Here is a 25,765-nt window from a genome sequence, read left to right as displayed (position 1 = left end):
TGAAACCCGTGTCTGTATTCGAATTTCGTGCTAGTGAATTATTTTGTGGGCTGGTAACTTTCAGGCATAGCTTGCCCGACTGGCGAGATAAATTTAGAAACTATTTCGCACACTGATTACGACACCGTATACATGTCATTAACATGTTGGCAGACTGAATGTTCGATTACATGACAGGTGTCGGTGTTGTTATGTGCTAATCCGACGTCATGTGTACTGCGTCTGTACTGACTTCTTATAATTATCGTTTATAGTAATTTCTTATGCATCTGAGCGACTGACATTTGTACAAACTATCAAACTATAATTTACATTGTTCACAAAAGTAATATTTATAGTTTGATTGATTACCAAACCCCGTGCACAGCCAAGAACACCTGATACGAAAAGGCTGCCATTTAATACAACCCATACTACAGGTATACTATCTTCTACAGGAGACTATCATTTCCTATGATTATTAATTTCTTTATTTTTTCTTCCTCAGTGATATCTTTACTGAGCAGATCATTCGCCAGGGAGCAAAGGAACAAGGGTCACAAGGATGGCTTTGTATAAACTGTTTAACTGTGTGATCAAATTCTGTTTCGCCAGGATTTATCTTGCCACTTAGGCTCAAAATATATGCAGTTCTCTTCACAAGATCACAAGATATCTTGAATTTTGATTTGGCAGATATAATCTTTTGACGATTTAAATCAGTCTTTTAATTTCCCAAAATATTTACCATGTGGTATTTCTGCTTCATTCTTCTGTACTCAGGGTCTAACCATGGTGGCTGTTCCCTTTGTCGTGGTATGTTTCCTTTCAGTTACATTGCAATAACAGAACATAATAACATCTGATAAGCTCTTGGCTGCCATATTTACATTTCCTCCGAACACAGACATAAAATCGGGTAGCATTCGGTGCTCTACTACACTTTTCGAGGATATCAGATAGTCGTTTACTTCCGCCTGTCTTAAGTTAAACTAAAGTATTTTTGTTAGAGTGATATCACAGTATTCTGTTGTATGAACTACATCAACAGGTGTATTAATACCGGACAGTGTAGCAACTAGTGACATATGATCTGATTCGTACCTGATCTTGTCATTACTTCCATGTCTTCAACATTGGCAAATAATTTACTGGAAATGATGTAGTAGCCCACAACACTGCAGCTTGAATGTGATGTTACTGGGTGCATCACTCACAGCAGGGCCATTTACGGCCTGCACCGGTGCACTTCAATCATGGCTGGTACAGGTTGCCTTAAGTAACAGGCTGCACCTGGTGTAGGTAACAATAAACCCTCCAACATCTTAGAGCTGCCATCATGTGAGTGACTTGTTACACCCTGGACATTAGGGTACGTGTAAATCCGGGCCTAGATTTTCGAAGCTCTCTCAGCGCTAAGATAGTCATAAGTGCCATACATTAACATTAACCTGTCTCTGTTTGTCTCTCTCTCTCTCTTCTCTCTCTCTGTGTTGGGGTTGGTGGGGCTATGATATTTATAAGTAAAGGTAATGTGAAATTTATTCATTTATCAGTTGTCATCATGAAGTCATGTTCTTTTAAATGTATCAGAAATTATGACTTGCGAAATATGCTGAACAAGCATTTAAGTTACGTTGTAGAACCAGCGACATTGTTTTACGGTATAGAGCTATAAGTCAGATTGCAATCGGTGCAGGTACTGAACAACACGAACAACACGAACAACACGAACAACACGCACCCCGACAAACAGGGAAGAGACGTATTACTTCAGTTTTCATGAATCACCAACATTGAGAGGGTCTGTTGCAACAGTCTGTGATTACCATATATTTGTACTGTTGTTGTAAAGGTACTTTACTTGTATGGGACATACCAGAGGCGTACCCAGGAAAGAAATGAAGTGTAGGCACAATTAAACAATCACGCAAGTACACAAGACTTCTAGTGGGGTTTGGGAGCATTCCTAGACAACTATGTATTCCTGAAGAAGCTGATTTGAAACTTTTCAGATCAAAATGTATTTCAGTAATATAGGGAAGTTTCTAAAATTGAACTGATAGATTTAACATTTTAACGAATATATCAAAATCATAGTTAAATAATGGCAAATTAGCTCTTTCAGCAAAATCCATTATTGTAATTGGCCATAAAATGTTATGTACCAGCTGACCTGCTTTTCATCAAAGCAAAAATTTACATTTTCTTTTAGGCATAAGCATATAGACATATCTGTCGACTAATACTAGTTATATCGGCTGAAGCCAACTGTTTTCATATAGTTTTGTGAATACATGTTAAATGTGGGAATGTTAGCTCCTGTTTACTTTATAAACATAATTTGAACAAATGACAAGTCTGTATTCTGAAGTGCTAGACACCTTGTTGGCATCAAAGTAGCATGAGACTACTTTTGAAACAAATAAATCCATAAAATACATGATGATTGTTAAATTGTCGAAAAGAGTAAGTGTAGGCAAGTGCCTTAAGTGCCGAATGGCAGGTACGCTACTGCATACTACATCATGTCGTTATTCAACTAGCACACCCAATACCATGTCGTCACTATATCACCCTGCATCTTGTGTGGGACATACTACATCATGTCGTTATTCCACTAGCACATCCTATACCATGTCGTCACTATATCACCCTACATCTTGTGTGGGACATACTACATCATGTCGTTATTCCACTAGCACATCATATATCATGTCGTCACTATATCACGCTGCATCTTGTATGGGACATACTACATCATGTCGTTATTCCACTAGCACATTATATATCATGTCGTCACTATGTCACCCTGCATCTTGTGTGGGACATACTACATCATGTCGTTATTCCACTAGCACATCATATATCATGTCGTCACTATATCACCCTACATCTTCTGTGGGACATACTACATCATGTCGTTATTCCACTAGCACATTATATACCATGTCGTCACTATATCACCCTACATCTTGTGTGGGACATACTACATCATGTCGTTATTCCACTAGCACATTATATACCATGTCGTCACTATATCACCCTACATCTTGTGTGGGACATACTACATCATGTCGTTATTCCACTAGCACATTATATATCATGTCGTCACTATATCACCCTACATCTTGTGTGGGACATACTACATCACGTGCATTATTCCACTAGCACATCCTATACCATGTCGTCACTATATCACCCTACATCTTGTGTGGGACATACTACATCATGTCGTTATTCCACTAGCACATTATATATCATGTCGTCACTATATCACCCTGCATCTTGTGTGGGACATACTACATCATGTCGTTATTCCACTAGCACATCCTATACCATGTCGTCACTATATCACCCTACATCTTGTGTGGGACATACTACATCACGTGCATTATTCCACTAGCACATTATATATCATGTCGTCACTATATCACCCTACATCTTGTGTGGGACATACTACATCATGTCGTTATTCCACTAGCACATTATATATCATGTCGTCACTATATCACCCTGCATCTTGTGTGGGACATACTACATCATGTCGTTATTCCACTAGCACATCCTATACCATGTCGTCACTATATCACCCTACATCTTGTGTGGGACATACTACATCACGTGCATTATTCCACTAGCACATTATATATCATGTCGTCACTATATCACCCTACATCTTGTGTGGGACATACTACATCACGTGCATTATTCCACTAGCACATTATATATCATGTCGTCACTATATCACCCTACATCTTGTGTGGGACATACTACATCATGTCGTTATTCCACTAGCACATCATATATCATGTCGTCACTATATCACCCTACATCTTGTGTGGGACATACTACATCATGTCGCTATTCCACTAGCACATTATATATCATGTCGTCACTATATCACCCTACATCTTGTATGGGACATACTACATCATGTCGTTATTCCACTAGCACATTATATATCATGTCGTCACTATGTCACCCTACATCTTGTATGGGACATACTACATCATGTCGTTATTCCACTAGCACATCATATATCATGTCGTCACTATATCACCCTACATCTTGTGTGGGACATACTACATCATGTCGTTATTCCACTAGCACATTATATATCATGTCGTCACTATATCACGCTACATCTTGTGTGGGACATACTACATCATGTCGTTATTCCACTAGCACATCATATATCATGTCGTCACTATATCACCCTACATCTTGTATGGGACATACTACATCATGTCGCTATTCCACTAGCACATTATATATCATGTCGTCACTATATCACCCTACATCTTGTATGGGACATACTACATCATGTCGTTATTCCACTAGCACATTATATATCATGTCGTCACTATGTCACCCTACATCTTGTATGGGACATACTACATCATGTCGTTATTCCACTAGCACATCATATATCATGTCGTCACTATATCACCCTACATCTTGTGTGGGACATACTACATCATGTCGCTATTCCACTAGCACATCATATATCATGTCGTCACTATATCACGCTGCATCTTCTTGTCATACCACTACCACCCCTATAGTGAGTAGTCATAATATTATAATTATCTCAGTCTGCATAGACCAGGGAAGATCAGGGTTAGAGATGATCTTCAGTAACCCATGCTTGTCGTAAGATCGGGTGGTTTTGCTCGCTTACTTGGTTGACACGTCATCGTATCCCAGTTTTGTAGATCGATGCTCATGCTGGTTATCACTGGATTGTCTGGTCCAGACTCGATTAATTACAGACCGACGCCATAGTGGCTGGAGCGAGGCATGAAACAACAACCGAACAAAACGCTCTTCATACCAGTAATTTGTGATTTGTCTCGAACTGTTTACATTAGTCACCATAACGTAATCGCTAGAGGCTTTAATTAGAGCAATCCTTGTTTACAAAATCACATGCCTGTCTCCATTACTCGTCACTGTGCGTGTTGGCCATGTTATGCTCAGAAACTATTTGTGTAAACATATTTTTATCAGCTCTTTACAAGTTGATATCACTGTTTATCCTTGTCTTGTTTTTCGTTGTGAAAGATGTGCTCATCCGCACTGTCACATGCGTAACGATGTCAGAAGACTACTCTAATCGATAAATCTCTCCACGGATCACAGTTACCAACAGAGAGTAGGAAGCGAAGTTGAGGTGACAACGAGGGTGGTTTCGTCGTCGCCAGGGTTACTTCAGATCATTGAAATTAGTCCTAGAAATAGATCGTCACATGGAATGAGTTCTACGTCACTGGTGAACTCTGTTTCAGTAGCCTACTATACGATTGTTCGTACACATCTTCGGGTAGCTTCTCTTCCGTGCATTGTTTCTTTCTAAAGGCAAAGGTACAGACATACTCTGATGTAGAGTTGGAAACTTGGCTTTCTGAACGACTTGACATTAAACTCGTAAGCATGAAAGGACTGTATGCACAAATAGGTGTTTTGTAGACTTCAGCATGCTGTAAAATGTCACACGTCTTGAACTGAGAGAAATTAGAACTTTATTTTGAATATATGAGCATTTTGTGTCCAAATTATCTGCTTTTCGCATTTTTGTTTACCTGCTTGTATAATCGGAAGTACAGTGCAGTATTCCACTGTCAATACTGAATGTCTCTTTTCGATCAAAACGAAACCCGTATTATTATTTATATATATATCCTGATGTGAAGCTTAAGATTAACAGCTAACACCCATTAGATCAGTTTTACTTTATATATATATACAACAAACACTGGGTCATAATAGTCGGAGGCTATGAGTTCAAACTGATGACCAGCGGACCCCCACCAAGTGGATAGTAACCATGGTAACCTTTGAACTTATTCAAGGTTGTCGAGTGAGTTGGCTGTGCTATAAATGAGTTTAAATCAGTTTACTGTGATTTAAGGTATACTGAGGGACAACGTCACAACAAACCTACTGTATACAAACACTAACCAATACCATGTTCTGTTAATCTGTAATCATTATTGCAACGTTACAAGCAAATATATACCTAGATATTTTACGTAAAAAACCCAAAGCACATATTTATCTAGTTATCAACTGATAACCTTGTATTAGTTGAAAATAGTGCTTTGTTTATTTATCATACTATCATGAAGAGACGTCCACTCTACTGCTGAACATTATGCATCCATGTACTATGACACTTTGGCCCTCAGTTCTGAAGAAAGATTGGTTATTTAATTTGTTTGTCTGAATGAAAGTAATGCAAACAAATAAGGCTACTTGAAACTAAAATCGTTGGTTAAACAACTTCTATCCCGAGTTGAATAGAATTCTGATATTTAAATGTTCATTTGACAAGATGAAATTATGAGCCTTCGAAATCTTAATTTGACTTTATTCTATTTACCTTTTTGTTTGAAGTCAAATTCATCGGTACGTTTTCTCTGCAAACAGGCTATCGTATATCTATAGTGGAATCTGAATATGTTTGGAATATAGCAAGATCACTGCAGTATCACAGATGATAAACTTTGTAGCCCCAGGATCTGCTTTCTTTTCTTCTCGATCTCAGAAAAGACAGTATAGTTTGTAAAATATAATTGTGGAGGTTCACTCGTTAGGTTTTCTCCTGGAACATTATTTCAAACTGAATGTCCTCCTGTATGTGTATAATAAAATATGTCCTTTTCGTGTAAAGATGAGTGAGTGGTTGAACATTTCTTATGCTGAATGTCCTCATATACGTGCACAAACACTTGCTCTGCGAGCAACAATGAATGGGTGGTTGTTTACTATTTTTTGACACTTAATATTGGAAAGTACGATAGTGTCCTATAGGCATAGGGATGGTAATGTGCGTAGAGCCATGTGACCTGACTAGTACTGTGTATACTTATGACAGTGTACCAACATCAATGGTATTTTAGGCGTGACGAGTGAACACATGTAACGACTCGACTCCCCATCCGTTCCTTGCCTGAACTGCTGATACCACAAAACTGAATTTTCCAATATGTTTCGTTGATGACTCAGAACGTTTGTTGTGAACGAAAATGAATATATTTCCACCTTTCCGAAGTTTACCCTCTCGGCTGCAGCAGCAATTGCGGCTACGATTGATCAAATCCTTGTTTGATCCTTCTATGGCCCTATTGGTTTTATACAGGTAGCATGAAATACTGATTTTGATCTTCCGGGCGTTTTAATACAAGTAAGTAAAACATGTCACGGCCAATAAGGATATGGAATCATTATCCGAACAGTCGCATTGTCACAAGATTTTATCATATCTTAATGCCTAGCTAGATATCATTGTGAACGCCAGTGCTCTTAATCTCTTAATACGATATCAAAATATGGATAGCAGCCCAGAAATTCAAACATTCTACAAGATATGTTGACTTGTGAGACATGGTGTAATGCTTACAAGGTTCGATGTATCATCTAACATTTCGATTTCATTACGATATCAAAATATGGATAGCAGCCCAGAAATTCAAACATTCTACAAGATATGTTGACTTGTGAGATATGGCGTCATGCTTACAAGGTTCGATGTATCATCTAACATTTCGATTGCATTACCGTGTGATGTAAATCAGGGTCTCCTTCACGAAGCAACCTTTACTAGGTTTAACCTTAACCTCCATTCTTTAACACTGTACTAAGGTTACCTTAGGGACTTAGGATCACTTTAGTGCTTTGTGAAAGGAGGCCCTGCACTTCACGTGAATGAAGGTGATGTACAATCTGAATAAAACGAATGCCGGTGGTTCAAAACCGGACACTGCACATAGATATCAGACCCTGAGAGTTTTCATGACTTCAATAGTTAACTGACTAAGATATCTCACAGAGAAACCTACCTTTACCCAGAGACATTAAAGGTTTGGTTACAATAGACGGAATTGTTATCAAATAAGTAAACAAATACTCACCCCCTCCGTTTTTGTAGCACAGGTAAGGAAATCTCCAAACATTGGCCAAGTCAACAGCATAGCCGATAATTGACAACAAAAAATCCATCTTTTTCCCCCAAGTTTCCCGAGGCTCACAACTCTCAGGGTCATACTCCATCTTTTTGTCACCATCCGGTTGTAACGACTTCTCCGGGGGTGGGATGTCGTCCCCAACGGCCTCCTTGTACGTTGGTAGGGTGGGGTCATGCCCCTCCTCGGGACTGTGTCTCCCATCATTCTGGTCCATACCCTTCCCTTCCAGGGGAGGTCCGGCGGGCACGGGTACGGACGTGTCGTTGGGTGTGTTTTGCATACTGTCTTCCTCGTCCGGAGAGCTTACTTCCTGGATGTCAAGACCTCCTTCGTCCTACAAGAGACGACATTACTCGTCAGAATAACGCTATATCGAAAGTGTATCGTAAAACTATTTGATTACACCAACCGTCAAAAATCAATCGATTGGTGACCAACTTTAATTCTGCCGTGTGAATATGAACATTAAATCACTCCCTGACACTTTCGTTAACCGCTGTGTCAAAGTAAACAGAGCGTCCAGTAGCAATTGTCACCGATATCCAGAATTCCATGTCAATATTGATTCGAAACGTTTTTTGCACACGATAATATTTTAACGCCATGTTTTTATCGTACAAAATGGTATTCTAAGGAACGGACGGTCGTGTCAGCCAGTCGCATTCAATCACACCGAGAACCAAGAGCGGACTTACATCCCTTAATTCCATAGCAAACATTGATACGGCGCTGTATTACAGAAGATTTACTAATCACCTTACTCCGTCCCCGTAGTTCTCCCAGATTCAGACAAGATCTGGGGCTTGATTCTTTAATGATGAAATGACAGGGATATTAATGACTCCCAACGTTTAAACCACCTGTCATTAATAGGCAAAGTACCAATAATACGCCGTGGTACATACATACAACGTACACATGGCTCTAAATAGAATTGTAGGGTGACCATTAATATGAATAGAGACAACCCTGTTTTGGAAACAGTGCATGTAGACTAAAACTAGTGTACAACTTGCCTTACTATCTTTTCCCTTCTACGTTTGACGTTTAACATGATTCCATACACAATATCTAAAATGACTGAAAGAGAACATTTTTTCGCATTTCACTATATGTGTGAGTGAATGACCTTCTAAAACCTTTTGATATATTGTCAATTTATTATGCATTTAGAGTTGTAATGAGTATAAAATGTGAATTAGTTAAAGGAATAAAATCTAATTCACCGCAATATGTACACTTTTACTGATATTTTCATGATGCTTTACCCCGTGGCCCAACATAAGTCCCCAGTAAACGGACTTGATGGTGGGCAGACTGGCTGGTGCATTTGGTTCGTTTCATCAAGTGTATGAATACAGAAGAGCGCAGTCTCCTAATGCTGACTATTAAGATTTGATGGGTTTTTTAGAATTACTCTTCCCGTATTGTTTTCTTCACAACTCAAATACTGCTATAAATGACGTAAACGCTATTTGTATTACCATTGGTAAACTACTCGACAGTTTCTTAACCTGCCACTGCGCATCTTTACTTTTAACCCTACTACAAACTTCGGCTGTTACTGCCACTACTACTACTACTACTACTACTACTACTACTACTACTACTACTACTACTACTACTACTACTACTACTACTACTACTACTACTACTACTACTACCGAATCTAATGGCTATAGCTGAACTTGAAACACCGCATGTGTCAACACTCACTGATTCCTTATAACTATAACGAATCTATTTCCTTTGGTTTGAAAACTGGAGGAATTTATTTGGAACATGAAGAACGGTAAACGCTCCGAGGTAGAACCAATGTTATGGTGACTAGTACTAGTACCGCACAAAACAAAATTTACAGTTTAACAACCTCTGTGTCTCTAATAACGACTAACACACAATGACTTTTTTTCTTTTGGAGCAAAAGTAATACAATATCTTTTGGGTTTAGGAAAGTGAACATGTTAATCATCAACATTGATAGCAATTGATAAGAAGTGTAACTTGAGCCAGAAGCTCTGATACAGGGTTACCTCTTCAGAGTCAGATCACAGAGTCGGTTCCACGTTCTCCACATAAGATCAGTCACTGACAGTCGAGCTTCATCAAACCATAGTACCCTCCGTGGCGCGAACGTGTTTGGAGGAACACCAACGGCATAGCTCTGTACCCTCTTTGAGATACCTGTCCCTCTTGAAGAACGTCACCAATTATAAGTTTCTGAACCGAATCCTTTCCTGAGATGACCACAGAATGTCACGCTGAGACACGAGGTGTTCCAAAACACAAATCAGGCACTATATTATCCACATGTGTTACATCCTTCCCGAACTATTAAGAATGGCCGAAGAACCAGAGAAGACCAAAATCCACACTGACCAAAGACGCTTCTGCACTCTCGAGCCACTGATTCTAAACAGAATTTCGCCTTCGTATGAGTTTGTTTTAATTCCTTAAACCATCTAAAATGTATTCTCCATCCCGCCACTTGTCAGTAATCAAACATCATCGTGTATTGTCCAGAAATTGACTTTTACTGAAAAGGTTCCCGACCCCGAACCTTCCAAAACGGCGAAATTGGTTGTTTTGTGTGGACCCATTTGCTGGAAACGGTATCTGATCGACAACAAGTCATCCGTGAAAATATCAACTTCTCTCCATGCAGTGTCCACACTAGTAATAACTTAACTATTGAATGGGACCCTTTGCCCGGAGCTGGCGCTTGATGCCGCCAACCGCACTCAAGCAATTGAACTTATGTCGGATTTCAATTAAAACAAGTGATCCGTTAGCCGGTGGCCGTCTGAGGTCCAGGCCCGCCCTGATTGGAGAAATTTCCATATAAAGAGACCCTTCATTGCCATTGTTATTATAATAGCATTCCATTTCCATCTGTGAAACGTTTGCTTCTCTCGCTTCGTAAAACCTGTAGGAATGTTTGTGATTTTGCTTTTCGATTTTCATATGACTTTCTTTTCCCCTTCTGATGGAATCGGAATCAGAACTTTTTAGGCTCAATCAGAGTGGTCAATGCTAAAATTCTTCCAAAGATACCATCGCGTAGCTTTCATCTGTCTATGTGGTAATTTGGCAATGCAAAAGTGTTTATTTTTATTCCTGAACTAATAAGGTATTTCATGTAAAACTCAGAGTATATGAGTACTGATGTTATTCGTTTTGAATTCAATTATTGTTTTCATTGACACAGAGTTCATTTCCAAATGTCATTCACGGAATAAAAACAATTACAAGAAGTGTGTTTCATATGTTAAACATCTCGTAATTGAATTTGAAGACAAAACTGAAAAGTTCAAAGTCCTTGACAATAAACGTTTACGATCTTTAAAGTAATTTCCGGCGTGAAAAAGCAGTAGTATTGTTAAGTACACAGTCGCCTTTTCTGGCAGGTGGAGGAAAAGATGGGAAGTAAATATTCGAAAATATTAATGTCAAAACCATACAACCTGACTGCATGTGAAGATGTCCTTATCATTCTTCTGTGTTTAAAACTACCTCTTAAATCGCTTCAAGAGCGAACGCGGAGTGAAAACTGATGGTGAGGGGGATTAGATTGCTGGCTATGCGTCTGCACAAAGAATCCTTAATGCTGGCCAAGATGAGCGTCAAAATTTAGTCACCACTTTAGAAGTACTTGTGTAGTGCACGTATTGAGAGAAGGTATAATGGCATTCCGCTTCTTAAAGACCATTCTATTTGCTTGTTGGCGTGCGAAGCTCAGGTACCGAACGGCTGAGCACGAATCAGCCATATTCGATAATTTCCGTCGGCTGTTTGAATGAGCTTCTTGCCAATTAGTGGAGCCAGTTGACCGCCGAACATAACGTCAAATATGATTCGAATATGAAGCTCATGATAGCCTGTTGACCTGAAGTACAAGGGAACCTGTGTTGCTGCTGTAGCTATGTTGAAGGGAACATGGACGTATTGATGTCTGTTAAGTCGATGGGACAAGGGGTTTAAACAATTCTGTCATTCTTATGCAATGGCTGTTCACGGTTGTGTCTTGTAAACGTTGTGGTGACACTTGTTTTACATTAGTGACGCTAACGCTACTTTTAGCTTTATTCTGGCAAATCACAGCCTGTAACGGCTGTGCTAGTGATCATAGAATGTGCCTACATGAGATTCGACCGCAGCCTTTCTATGAGCGAAACACGTTACCCTATAGGCTAGTCCATCCTCGAGACTTAGAACTGGTCTTCAGTAGCCAATGTTTGTCGTAAGGGGATCGGATGGTCAGACTCGCTGACTTGGTTGACACATACCATCGTATCCAAATTGCGTAGATCAATGCTCATGGTGGTGATCACTGGAGTGTCTGGTCCAGACTTGATTATTTACGTATAGCTGAAATACTGCTGAGCGCGGCGTAAAACTTAAACTCACTCATTACCCCATTCTCTCTAGAAGCGATATGTGTACAAAGGTGTTTTTAGCGCTCAGCCGAGCAATTATTTTGAAAAACATTACGAATGTTCTATGGAATGGGCTTATTTTTGCTGTTGCATAATTAAATTTTGAATGTAGGCTTCACTATTGGTACCTTTATATTGTCGGTCTCGCACAGTTACTTTTGTCTGTTTAATATGTTTAAGTAGCATTTGGCTAAATAAACTGGTGAAATGTTTCTTGGGCATAGGCTTGTCACTTTTATTTGTGCGCGTAACAACTTTTTACAGTTATTGAATAAAAATAATTTTGACTCTGCCGATCATCCATTTGTCCACTATAAGAATGAGTGTCTGTAAGAACGAATCTGACTGAATCCATGTCTCATTAACACGTGCTATATTTCCAAGCTATATTCCTGAGAGAGAAAAAATATTAAAATGTGCACCTCATTCGTCACTATTTTTCTGTCATATATTTAAAAAAAAGTCCTGCCGCCCTCGTCACCTTTGGCAAAAAGGTGCCCGAGAATTTTTTTATGCAGCCTTACTGCCGTATAGGCGTTTGGTTGAAAAGGAATAACATTTATTTACTGAAACATTGCTAGTGTAATTGAAATCCATAAAGATTTTGTCTTTAATGCCGTGAAATGGTAGAACGAGCTCGAGGTATGACAAGGAAAGGTGTTCGTTCTGTTAGTTGTCTTCAACTGAATCTCCTACCTTGAGAAGTTGCTCATGTTCAAATATACGCATTGCATTCCGAAGGTTTGCGAATTTCTTCACTTATACAGATCCTGTGGGTCATGCATGGCTTTACCATTCTCTGTCCTTCAGCAATGTTTCACGGTGAACTAATAAACAGTGACATTTAGAAGCATGCTCCTCATCAAAGTCAGTCCACAAAATGTGATGGGAATTACAAGTTTCATGTTTTCAGATGGTTTGGTGCTAACATTGCATCATCCTTATCATAACGAGTTAAACAGATAGTTATCTAGCAGGTGTGGCTTGACTTCATTTTAAAATTGATGGGTCTTATTGGTAATCGTTTACGTAAGCCAGTTTTAGACATATCGCTCTGGTTATGAAAGAGAGACCAACGCGGGTGCTGCTCTTCTTTAGTAATCTTATCAGAAAATTGGATTTAGGCCGTGTGATTTAATTAGAATTCATATGATGTAAAATATGTGTGCAATACCTCGAACAGACAAATGTTGAGTGAGGCACAAGGGTTCGCCTCGCTGTAGAGGTGGAAATGTGAGTGGCATGATCGTGAAGTAACTGAATGTTGTACACAATGTCAGTTCTGTTGTATTTCCAGCCAATGTCCACTGCAACGAAGCTCACTTATGTAATACATATCATAATTGTAAAACACCAATTTATGAAATTACATATCTCAGCTACATATTTGACCAGAGACCACATAATAGATATTATATGGTCTCTGATTTGATCTACGGCCTAGTCTTCAGCAACCGACGCTAGCCGTGAATGGCGACAAAGAGGACTGGGTGGTCAGAAATGGTAGATCGTTGTCATCGCTTCCCAGCCGTGCAGAGCGATGCTCATGGTGGATTGTCTGGTTAGATTCGATTATGCACAGACCGCCAACAACTGCGACTTTAAACAAAAGCTGACTGAGTGAGTTAAATTTTACGCCACTTTTAAAAATGTTGCAGTGATATGAAGGCAGGGGACACCAGAAACTTTCACACACTGTACCCATGTGGGAGTTCAGTGTGACGAGAGAACGTTTTAACCACTAGGCTACCCCGCCCCCCCCCCCCCCCCCCCGCAAACGAAACTGTAATGCATACATGCATGCGTGTGTGCGTGTGTGCGTGTGTGCGTGTGTGTGTGCGTAATGCGAACAATATGACTAAAATCAGCTGTATCTTCATACACATCTCACATGTATTTACCAATGCGATATCGAATTTAGAGCTTTCACAACCGCTATATCACTTCCTTGATAACGGTGTTAGTACCTATGTCGAAACGTCGCAATCATTGCAACAGAGAAGTTGACTATCCGTAGAACCTGGTTTTCCCTCAATTACTGTATTAATTTTAGCAACACGTAAGTGTTTATTGAACTATGTAAAAATAATGAAGCGTAACAACTCTGTGTAACTATAATCAAGGCCTGTAGTTAAAACGCACGCTGTCTCAGTAAATAAGTCAAGCGAAACATGACGATCACTTCACAGCGAACACGCGGGAACGTGAACGTTTTATACTATGAAGGTCAGCACGTGTTACATCTAGTGTGATGCAGCGTTGCTTGCTGTGGTATGCGTGGGAGGAAAATGCTTCAACGCATCTCTGTAGCTGTTAAAGGCATTAGCGGTTACATGCACATCTCTCGGTAACATCGTCGACGCATTCCTGTGGTATTCTATAGTACCGTAGTACCAAACAGCCAGGAAACAACACACTAAAGTACAAATATTCTAATATACAGATATATTCGCTGTACTTTGATGCACATTTGCTGGAATGATTTGCTACAACTACTTGATTAACAGCTAGTCTCTGAAATAAACATGTTTTACAAATAAAACCCCCCAGATATTTAAAAATAAAAATAAAAAAGGGATGAAAGGGAGACACGAGACTCTCCATTTCCTGAAACTGTGGAAATCTAGACTTGCCACATACATACTGGACTTGAATGGGATTTCTTAGGTGTATCTATTTCAGGGCTAGTATCACAGACTAATACTATGGAAATAAACCATCCTTGTGCACCACTAAACATTACTGAACATGAAAATGAAATGCCATTGCAAGTTTTTTAAATGAAACGCCAGATAACATTAATTAGGCCCAGTTCACATGCACAGTATTTATTCGAATCTATGCATTTGCACCTGTGCAAATATACATTCGGGTATACATGATGCATATGTAAATTTAGGAGTTTAATATCTGAAGATTCCCTGGGGCCTAAGGTAGATCACCTAGATAATGCAACATTTTATCCAACGGTGTATTTGTTTACAGCGTACAGATGGCCGATACAACAGTCAAATCAGCAATGTCACCATGTACTGTTCCTCCAGTAGCGCCCGCTACAGTCCTGGGTTAGAAGAATGCACAACCAAGAATGGGTGAGTGAAAACTCCACCTAAAGTAATAACATCGTGCTTCACAAGCGATGATAAGAAACATTTGCTCCCGAATGTCTGTTTCAAAATTGCTGTTATATCTAAACCGGAGATTTCCCATTGAGCCTTGAATTTTCATTAATGTGTCTTCCCGGGAAATGTATGTTAAATGTACAAGATCTAATGAATCCAAGCACCCGAACATTGCGGAAACCATGAACTGTGGGCATTGGTAGTGGAACTGCTTGGCATGACGGGAAATTTAAATGTTATAAAAAATGGAAAGCCTTCCATTTCTTATAAATCCTGGTAATTCAAACGTTCGCCTGAACAGTATGATTCATGAATAGATATGCATCTGATACGAGACAAGACACATTTTGTAATATGTGTCGATACTTGGTGGTAATAATTATGTAATAACCATAAAGATACATCCTATGGAAACAAGACAGTTACCACACTGCTCAACCATTCCTTCTGTCAACAAGGGACAACTTAGCCACTGCACCAAAGAAATAAGTGTGACTGAACAGAAATGTACGTTGTGCAAGAACGTCAGTTTGTTACTGACGATATTGCCTCCACGATTTTCATGAAGGGGGTTGATAACATTGACGACAGTACGGGACTGGTGTTACTGGTCATAGTATCGGGTTAATGTTATTGTTTATAGTAAATAGTTGATATTACTGTTTATAGTTCTTAGTTGATGTTATTGATATCACTTAGTAGTTGATGTTATTGATATTATCTCATAGTTGTTATGGTAAATATTCTTGATAGTAGACCAAACGTTTTGTTTCTGAATGAAAACATGCTTGATGTGGCAACATGTATAGCAAATTGCATATTGGTCCAAGGATAAATACTGATGAAACTAGATACTGATGATTTGACAAGGATCCAACAACGAGTGAGAATGGAGTAAGGACGCACCTTTTTCAAATACCAAAGTGTCAGCCTAATTCAAGTTTCTGCGCCAAAAGGTTCGATTCAAGGTTTCTGTGTCAAAGTTTCTGAGCATAAACCTCTCTGACCACAACACGAAGTATTATTGATGTTAGCTTGATATACACACAAGTCTACCTAATGCCTCATCATCAGGTGAAGGCATCAAACAATGTCATCATCATCATCTTGTTTGATCGTTACACCTGTCCTTCAATCAAACCTCGTTAGGGTTTATATTGATGAACACTGCACTCCTACTTCTATCTGGTACAAGTCTACCAGTGATTGCAACTGTTTGCCGGGCGCAATGACCGGCTACATTATTCCCAATGTTCAGATATGAGGTGGTTGCTCTGCTTTTATCGTAGGAACTGTTATTTATACAGCTACCGTTTTAGAACATCATAAGATCAAGAGGGTCGTGTTTCCTGTTTGTTTGTATGGAAACGTGTTTGTAAACTCTTCTGTATGCTAGATTTCATTTGAGCAATGGGAGAGATTATTTTGGTGCCTCCAGCATTTGCCATGTGAAGGGTGCGAGACGTTTCAACAACACTCTCATGCAAGAACACTGCCCATTCAAACGTTGATTGATTATGTATTCTCTCTCTCTCTCTCTCTCTCTCTCTCTACTCCGTGTTTCTAAATCTATAAACATCCCCAAATGTTTTCATATTCTCGAAGTATGAACCAATAAATAAATTTGATCGACTGAAATGGTAAAATTTGTCTAATGGGAACATGCTAGAGTGTTGTCAAACTGCATTATCGATCCATTGCTGTTGTATGGCAATTAATGACCTGTTTATGCAGCCGAGAGATTTTCTATCCAAACGTTAGTATTTCTAAAGTTCCTGTGGGGCAGGGTTTATTTGTATTTAGTCCCTTAACATTTGACATTGTTGTTCCCGGAAGGCGCAAAGGTCCAGATTACATTGTTTAATATTGCCAATGACGTCACGGCGTTAGCGTCAGGTGCTGGTTAGGGAAAGCCTTTGTGAAGTAATGGCACAATGTCCACGCGTCAGGAAGCAGAAGTCAAAGAGCATTTTGTGCCGGCGGAATAGCCATAGTTTATACTGTGACCCGTTTTACACCTGCTTCTTATTAAAAAAAATTAATTCCCCCAATGGACAACTTTTGGATTCGGAAGCATTTGACTTCCAGTCGTCAAAACACTGGTGTTCACGGTGAAAAGTTGCCTCACTAATGCGAGACAGAATTAATAGTGCACACTTATAATAAACAAATATAACAGACATTTATAGAGCTCCTGCAGCCTGATGCGTGCTCAACATTTATGATGTGAACAATTATAATGAACAAATATAATGGACATTTCTAGAGCTCCTGTAGCCTGGTGCATGCTCAAAGCGCCAAGTCACAATGGTGAAGCCATGCTGTCTGTGGGGAGTTTAAAGGTTGACAGCCATGACTTATCCCCCCGGGTACCCATTTACTTGCTTAGGCTGAGATCACATGTTTTCAAGTATGCTTCGGTGAGGGGAAGACACCTGAAGTCTTAGAAACTCCAAGGACTCCCCGAGACAAACGCTGCTTAGTAGGTCCTGTTCACAAGACCACACACCACTAATTCTATAATGGCGCGTTCGAATCCAACGTTCTAAGTAATATATATATATTATAAGAACCGTAACCACTGTGTTTTAGATATTTGTCCAATACCTGCATTATATAGATTTTCTTCAGACCTTAATATAGTATGTTGTAATACAATTGAAATCTGTTGTTCAAATCAGCATAAAACCATCATCCATAAGCCATATGTAATGTGGACTTTCTTTATTCATTAAGCTGATGTTTCACACTGAAATAGAAATATTCTTCCAAGCTACGCGAGCAAAGATTCTTTGAAATACAATCCCAGAGATGGCACCATTATTTCCCCTGTTTCAGATTTCGCGTTCTTTCTCTCCTAAATCTTTCTATTTCTCGTATATTAACATTACAAACAATTGCATTTTGATTCTGAAGTTTTCTGCAAACAGACATAATAAAACATATGTCACATATTGCATCGTTTCTATTGGAGATTCTTAGTGCATCTGCACTGACAAATTGGTTCACCAAATGATGCCATCACTATGAAAGAGCATTATTAAAGAACATTTGGACTTTTACAAGGAGCAATATGCTCGTTATCTAATCTCCCGGACCTTAATGGTAGCGCCAAATCTGTCAGACTTTGATAAAATAATTCTGGCATTAACAAGTTCCATCACGCAGAGGAAACTCATATAAGAAAACACAGAAATCGGACCTAAGATGTTACGATTATGTGCAACAGTCTGTCACATATGTTTCACGTTCTAATAAGTCTCTCTTCCATAAATAACCGTGCGGCGCTTATTGTGAAATGAAAGAAACTTGACTGATGACAACCGTCTCTCCTCCAGACAGGCTACTCGTTCACGGACTGGCGTTTTCTTTTGGAGACGGTGAATTCGTGGACTGCCGTGGTGGAACAGATATAGTCAGTGTACTTAACAGATACGGGAGGTCCTATTTCATAAGGCATTCGCCTAGTTTCTCAGTTACGAGACAGTTTTAATTGTGAATCTTCTTAAACTGATACATGGTTGCATTTCGGGGATTGTCTGCTCGTCTCGGATGTATATATACTACCGAGGCTATATGTACCATTTGGCTGTCGTTGATGAGTGATATAAAGTAATAAATGTCAGTAATGTCAGTATGTGATGGGTTCGAATCCATTGTTGGCCTATTATGATATGTCCGCACCAGTGACCCGGGGATAACCAACCAGCAACGAAAGACTTAGGAATACATAACCAGTGGAAATGCATAAATAATGTGACGAATAGTAATTAGATATCATTTATTTGAAATATCATTCCGATCGACATAAACTAGGGAGATAGGGAGTGAGTGAGTTAAAATCTATAGTCACATCGGCAATTGTTTTAAGCGTATCGTGACTGAAACAACAGATAATATGATTTAAAGCCTGTCCACAAACAGAGAGAGTATGGCGAGAGGCAGAGAGACGAACAGGGAAAGAGAGCGATGCAGGCAGACAGGGACGCACATGCACTGAGATGTAGCACGTTGGAGAGAGTTCCAGTTTGAATCTGCTAAATAGTTTGGGTTATCATTTACAGTTTATTAACCTGAACTCAGTAAATGTTTGTAATGCTACAGTGTGCTTTTGATGAAGAGGAGAGAACGCCCTTGAAAAAAAAATACCAAATGCAACCGTTATCTCTGGTGCTGAGATGACGGTTGTTCGTGGAGCAGATAACATTGATACAAGAACGGTTCTGCATCAAATGATAGGGGATTTTCCTACATCAGATCTGTCAGCATCTGTCCAGTATGAAATGAAACTTTGTAACACGGTAGCGTCATACACCGTCAGAAATGATGACTGACTGACTTAGTGACCCAGAAAACCTACTTGCCCTGAAATACTTACAGACGAGCTGGAGGAGAGTGATGAGGACTCAAACGTGTGCAAGATCTGCTATCTTTGTTGGACCCCAATATGGAAAAAACGGACACCTGTTGGTTGCCAGAATGGTTGTGTTTAACACATGGTAGAATTGTAGCCTCTAGGAAGGGTCGTATAAATATTCGGCGTGGTTGTTCTCTCAAAGAAATGAACATTTGAAAGGGAGTAGTTTTCAGGAACATATGGATCGGTTATCGCCTTACGGATATGATCTTAGGTATATTTGGAGCGATTGTCACTTCAGACAGGTTGGCAGGAACATCTGGTAGAGTTGTTTGCTCACAGAAAGGTTGTCAGAAACATCGGTAAGAATTGCAGGCTCACAGAAAGGTTGTCAGGAACATCTTGAACGGTTATCGTTTGACAGAAAAGTTGCCAGGAACAGCTGGAAGAGGTGTAGACTCACAGAAAGGTTGTCAGGAATAGTTGATGTGTTTATTACGGTCGATTTACGGAAGGACAAATGGAAACGGTCATCGAAATTTCAAGGAACAACTAATGAGATTAGCGTTGCATGGGGAAACTGACAATGTTGTCAACGGCTCTAAACCTTTATAATGACAAAACCAACAAGGTCGTCACATAAGTTGTGAACTGTTGTAGAGAATTCTCTTGCAATTTATCACGAGAGTAGAAAATGGATAAGCTTTTCAGCTCCCCTTAAAATTCTCCCCATTAGGTTAGTGTCGCTTAATAGTAGATAGTAATCTATGTTGAATGAGGCGAAAGTGAGAGCTGTCGAGGGTACACCTGAAAAAAAGGTTAAATGTGCGCCGCCATGTTTTGTGAGGCGTCATGTGCAAGACACCTGATGTGAAATTCCCACCGATAGGAAGCCGTTGTCAAATACATCACTATCGAATAACCATTTCTTGTTGGTCCGTTTTAAGCCGCGATGAAAAGATGAGCTAATGCTTTCTTATGCCCGTCAGTTTGTGTGTTTCAAACGCCCACACATCCAGAAGGAAAGCAAATACCATGAATATATTCACAGCAAATGTGAATGCAAGGAAGTGCCCTGTTGTGTTATTAGACCACTGACATGGAAGGCTCCAATCTACATCTCCAAAATAAACATTGATGTTTTACATCTTCCCACCTGGAATGATAACGGGTCTCAAGTACCTCCCAAAATGATTTGCTACTAAATATTTCCCAATCCGCTTTGATAACAGGTCTGAAGTATCTTAAACAAACATGTTTAGTGCAACTTTTCTTTGATCTGACCTAGCCTCGTCTGTCTGAGTTCTTCTGTTGCCCAAATGATTCCAACAGTATCTGTTGTTTGCTAAGATATATACACTAAACAACATCCACCTTCTGGTCGGGTTAACCAACAGGGTGAGTAAACCATATAACCAATGAAATGTATTTCATCTATCTTAGTAGTAAGTAGACATGATGTTTAAACGATATCGCTAATATTATGTAATCATCATATAGACAGTTCATGCACTGGGGGATTATTTTCCCACACTGTTTGTGTTTTCTAGTAATCTGAAGTACGTTAACGTTGCTGAGATGTGTAAAGAATGAAGACTCCGCTTCAGTCTTAATGTAAAACAGCCCATGTTTCCTTTGTGTATAACTGCATCCATCGTCTAACACGTTTAAAGAAGTGTTCATTAGATTATTTCGTTAAGGTAAATGTGGACGAGTAATTCAAGTTGTCTACATTCCGATATGCAGTTTAGTAATGCTCCTCCATCAAGTCAACAAAGTGGAAGCATGCCATTGCGGGTTGTGTTTTTTTCGTAGATGAGTTATTCCATTCTTGGTTTGCAGTGCTGAACTCAAAGGTAAAAACAGAAACAGTTACAGTGAGTTATAGAGCATCAAATCACACATTGATGTGCTGCTTTCTTGAAAACGTTGAGAGAGGTACGGTAGGCTAGTGGTTGAAGCGTTCGTTAGTCAAAGGCTGGGGTTCGATTCCACACATGGGAATCAAGTAACGCATCAGTTTGGTGAGCTAAAGTTTGACAACCCCTGGACGACAACATGGATAGTAAGTACCAGTAACTGTCACGTTTACATATGCCATGAACAGAAAATAGCTAAAAGTCTCTGTGTATCATACACTGAACTCTGATGTAACCGCTGAAATCAGTGTTGTAAACCAAAAGTAACTATGTTCTGTAATCTGATTGGTTGCAAAACATGATCAAATGATATTCGATTCCCGGAAACTGCCAGACTATTCACTACGAATCGAGGTGTAGAAACATCGCAAACAATTGTTTTGTTGTGCCATCCGCAGTGGTGACGTCATTGAAATCATATTGTGACGTGAAGTAAGAATGACGTGATAAATGAGCAGCTCCAGGCGCAACCAGCTAAAACGGCCAGCTGATGACACTGCAATAGTCGTACTCGATGTAAACGTGTGCAGACAGTAAAACCCTTTGGTTTACTTTTTTGTTTACAATGTCGATAAACACCATGTGTTGGCCAATTACTGGGTGTTATTGAGTATTTGAAGCACTGAAATTTCATTTGGAACCGACGGCTTCAGACGGAGGTTTCAAATGAAATATTGCCGTGCTTCAAATACTCAATAACACCCAGAAATTGGCCAACACATTGTGTTTATCTCCTAAAAGGATAAGGACACTAACCAGAAATATTTAAGCCAAGCTGACATCGAACACGCCTATAAACAACTCTGAATCAATCGCAGCCACGTTTTACACATTCAGCCACCTAATCCTTTCCATAGTTTTGAATGACATATGTTTTGGTATCCCAATTGCTTAGATCAGTGCTCACGATATTGATCACTGGATCGTCGTGTCCAGACTCGATTATTTACAGACTGACGTCATACAGATAACATAATACCGAGTGCGACGTTAACCAGCATTCAAACAAGAAGTTATAGTAGAGTTAAAAGGCGTTTACTCCCACAGATACAAAGTCACTGTGAAAAAGACAGCGCGTTTTACTCATAACAGTAATCGTCCGGAAAAGGGAGTTTCCATGTTAGCGGGGTTCTAGTTTCAAGGTCAGCAAATAGCTCCTGAACATATTTGGAATCGCAACGAGCCAATATCATCTGGCGTCTTTTCAAATTAAATTCCTCTTTGGTCGACAAGAAAGTTAAGATTTCAAAATGAAATATTGAAATAATCTCTTACATAAATTACATATATCATACTGTCTCCTTTAAAATGAGATACGATCACAATAATAAATTCAGTTAGAAAAGCCTCACCCAGTCCATATTCCTTTTCCCCAACAAACAGAACGATAACAATTTCAATGACGTCATAGACAACGATGCCACCAAAGATAGCCCTGATTAACAAATAAAAACACCCGAGACTCAACCATTCTTAACGTTCATGAAATCTCTGTGTTCAAGCCATATCGTTGAATTAAGATACGTGGGCCAATGGGTGTATGCGACGGGGTGCAAGTGTAAACGATATAGTACAAAACAAGGGCCTCCCAGGGGGAGGTGCGTGAGGGTTTACCCGAGAACGACTACATGGTCAAAGAATTAACGTTTGGGGTTTGGTACAAAGATAGTTGTGTCGTTCCATGTCTTTTAACACACTTACTGCTCGAGACATTTTGGTGTTACATGGTACACTGCAACCGAAGAGGCGTGTTTAAACAGTCGAAAAGCAAGAAATATCAGGAGAAACACAAAACATGGTCATATTTGTAAGTAAAACAATAAATCAGTTTGATTCAAGGGACAAGAGAAAGATCACATGTTACATGCTGACAACAGGCGTCCAAAATAAGAGTGAACAACACTCTTCATCACACCTGCTCCAGATGCTAAGAGGATATCTCTCGGTTACATTTACATTGAACATAGTGTATGAGTATCGATGTTTTATTCACGTCGTGGAATTGCAGTTTAATACCACCATGACCTTTTACCAACAATGTGTCAGTCCAACAGGACGTTTGTATAGAAGTATCACTCTGGTTAAATCATGTCTGGGCGTAGTTATAGCACCTGAGTTTGGGTCTTCCACTATCTGAAGAGACTTTAAGAACACCAGGAAAAAGCATTTACATTGCTACATATGATCCACGTCTATCCAGTGTAATATGTCACTGTAGGGGCAAGATACATACCCATACCCAATAGCCCATTCGTCCCTGCCATGTCGTTGTAGAGGTGGTTCCATGATATCTAGCGCTAAACCGCATAGAAAGTCTCGAGCTCGTGTGAGCCATTTCCTTGGACAGCTAGTTTTAGCGTTCGAATCTGGCTCAAAACGAGGCTATGGCGAACTGGACCAGGACATTTAAGCTACTGCGTTTAGCCGTTCTCGTTTAATATCAGGCTTCCATACACAGTTTGTGTGACACGAATCATCCCAACACATTAATGCACCTTTGTACTGCTGTTAAGTTTATAATGTACTTTTAAGTCTCAGATTCGTTAAACAACATAAAAATGGACGTACCAGTAAGGAAATAAATGTGAAAATATAATATGTTATGGGTTACGTCAGCCATGCTGTCACTGTCGCAAAGATTTACACTTCCCTCTGTGACCTTGACCTTTTGTCACCTTGACCTTATATATGACACCAGACGTTCAAAGCCTGCTTTAATTCACACTACATTGCATGATGGCTTTCCTCTTCTTGATTTGAATAAGACTGACTAGTTTCATTCCACGTCAACTAAAATATTGTAGTATCTTAAGAGAATTTGAAATTCAATCCTACATAACATTGCTACCTAACAAATATTCATTCTATAATTATTTCTCATTATTCCAATATTGCCGATGTGACGATAAATATTAACTCACTCACTCACCTAACAAATTACTGGAAAATTTGCATATGGTATTGTCCAGCCACCCAGGACCAGCTGTCCTTACCTTCTTGGGTTTGTTGAGGGAGTCCCGGAGGGACAGCATCTCCGCCAGGTCCAGCATGATATTCACCTCCATGGCCATGAAGACAATGGACGCTGACCAGCCGGACACCCGCCTCAGACTCTCCCTTCTCCCGTCTTTCTCTACCGCCATCATGGATCAAGAAGATGACGCTAAATAGGATACATTCCTCTTCAGATGATCTACAAAGTACGACTGACGTAGTCTTGAGCACACTCTATTTAAACCAGTGGTGTATTTGGGAACGGCGTATTAAGACTTGAACTATTTGTCTTGGGATACAGACATTTATGGTATATTCGTAAACAGCACGTTCCAACACAGGTATCAACTCAAATGTATATTTTCCAAGGCACAATCTGAGATTTCAGTCCGGAAGCTAGGACACTTTTAGGGTACTTTCCGGAAAGCAGTTTTAGTTTGATACAAAGACGCAGAAACTGTGATTACAGGGGTTTCCAAGACCGCCAACATAATGAAAGCTAGTGTGGTGTTACTTCCACGTGCAGTAGCTACCGCCAAGTGGAATCCCGCGGGCGTTCAATACTCCACAGTTCAGATATACATACAGTATGCACGGAATTAATAACTACAATATGTCCGTGTTCTTCATAACAAAGCGCTTTTATTTCAGGAGCAGGCACTTTACCCACAATCCGTGTTGGTCATGGCATGTAGTGTGCACAATCTGCTTTCATGTTGTCTGCAATCTTCTATGGTCGTCTGCTTCTTCATCCAAGGGTCGTTTTCACATTTATCTAGTGGTGGTTTTCAGATTTACCCACGGGTCGTATTCACGTTTACTCTCGAGCCGTAAGTACTTCTACGTCTTCACTTTTATCAACGGGTCCTTGTCACTCCTACCTGAAAATCGTCCTCACCTTTATCCACGGGTGATCTGCACCTTTATACATGGGTGGTCTGCACTTTATCCAAGGTTCGTCTCCACTTTATCGACACGTCGCCCTCAC

The 25,765-nt window shown here is 39.7% G+C and overlaps 1 protein-coding gene across 1 annotated transcript in view; it reads right to left on the bottom strand.

The window, feature by feature from the left end:
* The window catches only part of LOC137259022 (sodium-dependent dopamine transporter-like), a 61,894-nt gene extending 36,876 nt beyond the window's left edge, over window positions 1-25,018 (bottom strand). The window contains exons 1-2 of the mRNA XM_067796723.1: window positions 24,777-25,018; window positions 7,896-8,283 (exon numbers count right to left, since the gene is read on the bottom strand). Coding sequence (XP_067652824.1) covers window positions 7,896-8,283; window positions 24,777-24,929 — 541 coding nt within the window. The 5' untranslated portion in view covers window positions 24,930-25,018. The remainder of the gene's footprint in view (window positions 1-7,895; window positions 8,284-24,776) is intronic.
* Between the last annotated feature and the right edge of the window lie 747 nt (window positions 25,019-25,765).

Source organism: Haliotis asinina, chromosome 12, assembly GCF_037392515.1.
Source record: "Haliotis asinina isolate JCU_RB_2024 chromosome 12, JCU_Hal_asi_v2, whole genome shotgun sequence".
NCBI lineage: Eukaryota > Metazoa > Mollusca > Gastropoda > Lepetellida > Haliotidae > Haliotis > Haliotis asinina.
Note: the sequence above shows the minus strand (reverse complement) of the source record. Positions and strands in the feature narration are given on the sequence as shown.